The following is a 4,785-nucleotide window of genomic DNA, read 5'->3' on the forward strand; positions in this document are numbered from 1 at the left end:
CGTTTCTGCCTTCTCTGCAGGAGGGAGAGAGCTGGGGTAGAGGGTACCGGGAGATGGGGTCCCCGGCACCCTGCCGGTCCTCCGCCTGGCACGCTGGCCCTTGCGGCTGACCTGGGCACCCTGGCTCCCCATTGTACCGGGGGCGCTGGGCTGGGATCTGAAGGCTGAGTGAGGAGCAGGAAATGCGGGTGATGCTTCGGGTGCCAGGGTTGGGGCCAGAGCACCCGCCACTCTCCCGCCCTCTAGGTGTGGTTGGACATGCCTGGGGCTCAGGTCTTTCCCAGCCCAGCTGGCCGGGCAGTGCAGGACGGCGCCGCGGCGGTGAGAGGGTTAAACGGAAGGGGGTGGAGGGGAGGACCCGGACCCCGCCTCTCTGCGGAGCATCCTTTGGGGATGGCTTTGCTTGGGGTTGGGACTCCGAGGTGAGCTGGAGGGGATGCTGGGCTCGGGCTGGCGGGAAGGGGTTAAGACCCTGTCCGGGGGTCTCCGCGCTCCTGCTCCCTGAGCCCCCTGGGAGATGCCAGGCGCGTTGGCTCTTCGCTCCCCCAGGCTCACACACGCTCGCGGAGCCCGCCTGAAGGACGGCCCCGCCGGCTGCGGAGCGGAGCATCCCCGCACCGGCCAATCAGGCGCGCGCAGGCCAGGAGGCGGTGAGATCATCTCTGGCCAATAGCAGAACGCCGAGCGCAGGGATGCTGCATTCGCACTCCAGCACCCCCAACTCTAGGGAGCTGGGGGCCCCCAGGTCGATGTGAGATCAAGGCACAGGGACCCTAGGATTCCTCACCCTCAGGTGTGTGGGAGGACCAAGTTGGTCCCCCCAGACTCTCCGTGACCAGTGATTAAGCTGGAAAAGGGGAGCCCAGTCTCCCAGCCCCCTTTAACGGATGAGTCTTCTCAGTCCCAGAGAGGGCAAGTGACTGGCTCAAGGTCACACAGTGGCAGCCTTGGGGCGGGTTCTTCAACATCCAGCCTCCACCCTCCTTTGCCCGCGTCCCTCGGGCTCCAGCTGAAACTGGGGGAAGGTCTCAATTGCATGCCCTCTGTCAAGGAGGACGCCAGAAGGCTGAGATTTTGGGTCCCTTTTTCCCTGTGACGCCCACTCTTCCCTTCCCAGGGTTTGATGTGATATAAGGAAAGAGGACTAGGCTGGTGTGAGCACCGCAGAGTGAGAGGGAGAGAGAACAGGGACCCCCAGAAGTAGGGGACCCCTTGGAGAAGTGTAGGTGTCTGAGAAGGCCGGGATCCTATTTCAGCCCTGGGCCTCTCTGCCCTTCGGGAGTGTCGGTTTCTACCACGGCTGGAGGATGTGCAGAATTCCCACCCCCAGGCCTTTCTCCTGAGCACCTGTGCAAACCACCCACTCCCACCATCTGTCCCCAGAGTCCTGCAGGTTCCTCAAGGTCCAAATTTTCATGGGTCCACCGCCAAGCTGCTCCTGCCCCAGCCTTGCCCACTCAGCCTGTCCCATCATCCTTCTAGGATCTGGGCCGGGAGTCCTCTCTGACCCCTCCGCCCTGCTCCCCCGCATGAATCAATGGCCATCTAAACTCCCCTTCCCCCACTCCTTCTCCCCACACCTTATCTGCCCTGCCACTGCCTAGAAAACCCTAGACTGCTCTCCCCAAGTGGTCTAAACCTGCTCCAACACTTCCAAACCCTTCCATGGCTGTGCTGTGGCCTCCGGCTAATCCCCAGCTCGCTAAGACACCTGCCACACCTGCCCCTGCCCCCACAGCCCCTTGGAAGCTTCTCATTCATCTCCCCTCCCTCCCCTTGGCTCTGCCCATAGGGCCCTGACTTTGCTGCTCTCTGTCCAGAAGCTCTTCCCTGCCCACCTGTCCACCTGCCCTCTCCACCCTGGTGCTTTTGCTTGGCTCACCCAGTCCTTCTTCAGACCTCAGCAGAAATGTCACCTTTTCTGGGAAGTGATCCCTAACTCTGCCCCCTGACTAGTTTGGTGGTGCACCATCTCTGTCTGTGCATCTCGGGACATTCGGGAGACCGGGAATTGATTGTCAGTGTTTGCAAGGCCTCCCCCAGGGCAGGGGCCACCTTGGGTCCTCACCCCTGGGACAGGACCAGGATAAGGACTTAGTCAATGTTGAATGGAGTCAGGAGATTCTAGATATCTCTGACACTGGGAATCATGGTGTCTTGGGAGCAATGCAGACTGGGGTAAACCCAGGCAGTATGGGAGCAGAGGAGTAAGGGATGTAGTCATAGAATTAGGAGGCAAAATCTGTGGATGGTCTGAGGAGGCAGGGAGCGAACCGGAGGACCCTTGGACTCTGGGGAGCGAGGGACCCCAGGGAGAGACTCACCTGGGATGAAGGCCCTTTACTGCCCTCCCTCATTGATCTTGCCTTCTGGCCAGTGCTGGGGTCTGTCTGTCTTGGAGTAGCCATCTTTGGGGCCTGGAGTTGGGGGAAGGAGAGGAAGAACCGTCCTATGTCCTTGCAGTGATGAGGATGTCTGTGTGCTAGTAGTACTCTGGAGTGCCGTCTCTTTTCATCCTCACAGTGAGGTGAGGCAGGTTCTGTCACTGTACCCATTTTAATGAGGAAGAAATTGAGGCCCAGAGAGCTCACATGGCACAGCCAGGATTGGACTGGGCTCTGGTGGGCGTACACCTGGCATTAGGGGCTTCCCTTCCTCTGCCCTTAGGGCCCCTGAGATCCATCAGCCTCCAACTTCAGGCCACAGTGATCAAGAAACCAGGAGGTTCTGGGCCAGGTGGGAGGGTGGAGTACTGGGCATTATCTCCTTCGGGGGCCTTGGGCTTCCCTGCTGGGCCATGGCCTCCTCATCTGGTGAGGCTTGCTGGGGATTTCAAGGGAGAAATGGCTTTGGAAATTGTAAGGGGAAATGCAGATGTCTGTGTGGGGTCCCCGTGTCCCTGTTTATAGTCTCTTCCCCACCCTTGCATTGTAGAATGCGCCATCCCAGAATGTATCCTTGTCCAACCAGCTCTGTGGTTTTTGCTCATAGCTTTTCCTGCAGTTACCTGCTGCCCTACCTCCAAGATTCACCTGTAGAAATCCCCCTCCAACACTTCAAGATCAGTTTGGTGCCGTTGGTGCATAATGAGTGTTTTCTTACTGCCCTCTCCTCCAGGAAGGCTTCCCAGATGCCTCTGCCTTGCCCAGGCTTAATCCTGCTTGTAGAAGCCACCTGGCTCTTTGCCGCTGTCCAGCGCTATGGTGCTGACCGCCCTCTACTCAGAGGCTCCCATTGCTTTTGCCTCTCCTCAGCCTAGGCACTGCCTTGAGGGCCAGGCTTGGTTTATGTGTCACCGCATCCACCTCTGGCATATAGCACAGGGCCTGGAATGCAGTTGGCATTGTTTGGTTGAAGGAATTGAGATTTCTTTACTCTTTCTGGGACCCAAGGTAAAGGACCTTTCTGGCACCTGTGCCTTAGTGTTCCCAGAGTCCCAGGATAGGAGGAGTTCATCCATGGTAGAATGAAGCTGGGAGGGAAGGAAGAAGGGGGCCTTAAGTTGGATGCCAACTCTTGCTGTCTCCTACTCAGTTCTCCAAGGAGAAGTACATCCTGGACTCATCGCCAGAGAAACTCCACAAGGAATTGGAGGAGGAGCTCAAACTCAGTAGCACGGATCTCCGCAGCCATGCCTGGTACCATGGCCGCATCCCCCGAGAGGTGAGCAGGCCCCCAGCTGGAACTTCAACCCCGGACCCTCCCACCCACTGCCTTGGGCAGCCCCAGCCCTGGTTGCAGCCACCTGGGACGCTCTGTCCTATTGCTTGATGGGTTCAATCGGAATGGACTGGGATGAGGTCTAGCTCTGCCCTTTACTGACTGTGACCTTGAAGAAGTTGCTTCACCTCTCCGAGCCTCAGTATCTACTGCAAAGGGTTCTTGTGAAAATTAAATGAAATAATGCAGGTAAAATGTTTAACATGATGCTTGACACCATGAATGTTGGCCTTTGTTCTTATTATTGTTACTGTTATTGTCTGGTCTGTATATCTGCCTTTTGTATGCTTGCTTAGTGAGTACCAATCTTTGGGCTACTTAGTTTTGGCAAAGTTGAGTTTCTTGGCTGAGGTGACTTTATAAGCCACAGACTTAAGTTTATAGATCACTTGTTCCTTCTTTCATTCATGCTATAATCTTTGTCAAACACCAACTTTGCCAGGACCTGTGCTAAGCACCAAGGCTGCAGAGGTAGAAGAGGTGGTGGCTTCTTTTGATGGCTAATGGCCCAGGGTAGGGGGCTGACAGTCAGAGCCTAGTGGAAGAAGTGCAAGAATAGAGTGCCTGGTATGAATATGGGCAAGTCCTGAGGAGGGGACACTGAGGATGGAGGCCTTTGTGAGATAGATAGGAGTTCGCCAGGTGGGGCCAGGTGTGATGGCTCACGCCTGTAATCTCAGCACTTTAGGAGGCTGAGGCGGGCAGATCACCTGAGGTCAGGAGTTTGAGACCAGCCTGGCCCACATGGTGAAACCTTGTCGCTACTAAAAATATGAAAATTAGCCAGGTGTGGTGGCACGCACCTGTAAGCCAGCTACTCAGGAGGCTGAGGCAAGAGAATCACTTGAACCTGGGAGGCGGAGGTTGCAGTGAGTGGAGATTGTGCCACTACACTGCAGCATGGGTGACAGAGTGAGACTCTATCTCAATAACAATAATAAGGCTGGGTGTGGTGGCTCACGCCTGTAATCCCAGCACTTTGGGAGGCCAAGGCGGGTGGATCACAAGGTCAGGAGATTGAGACCATCCTGGCTAACACAGTGAAACCCCATCTCTACTAAAAAT

The 4,785-nt window shown here is 56.5% G+C and overlaps 1 protein-coding gene across 1 annotated transcript in view; it reads left to right on the forward strand.

Moving 5' to 3' along the window:
- Positions 1 to 4,785, forward strand: part of SH2D3C (SH2 domain containing 3C) — a 60,731-nt gene that overhangs the window by 24,530 nt on the left and 31,416 nt on the right. Inside the window, exon 4 of the mRNA XM_011988706.1 lies at positions 3,535 to 3,663. Within this exon, the coding sequence (XP_011844096.1) occupies positions 3,535 to 3,663 (129 nt within the window). The remainder of the gene's footprint in view (positions 1 to 3,534; positions 3,664 to 4,785) is intronic.

Source organism: Mandrillus leucophaeus, unplaced genomic scaffold (assembly GCF_000951045.1).
Source record: "Mandrillus leucophaeus isolate KB7577 unplaced genomic scaffold, Mleu.le_1.0 Scaffold109, whole genome shotgun sequence".
NCBI lineage: Eukaryota > Metazoa > Chordata > Mammalia > Primates > Cercopithecidae > Mandrillus > Mandrillus leucophaeus.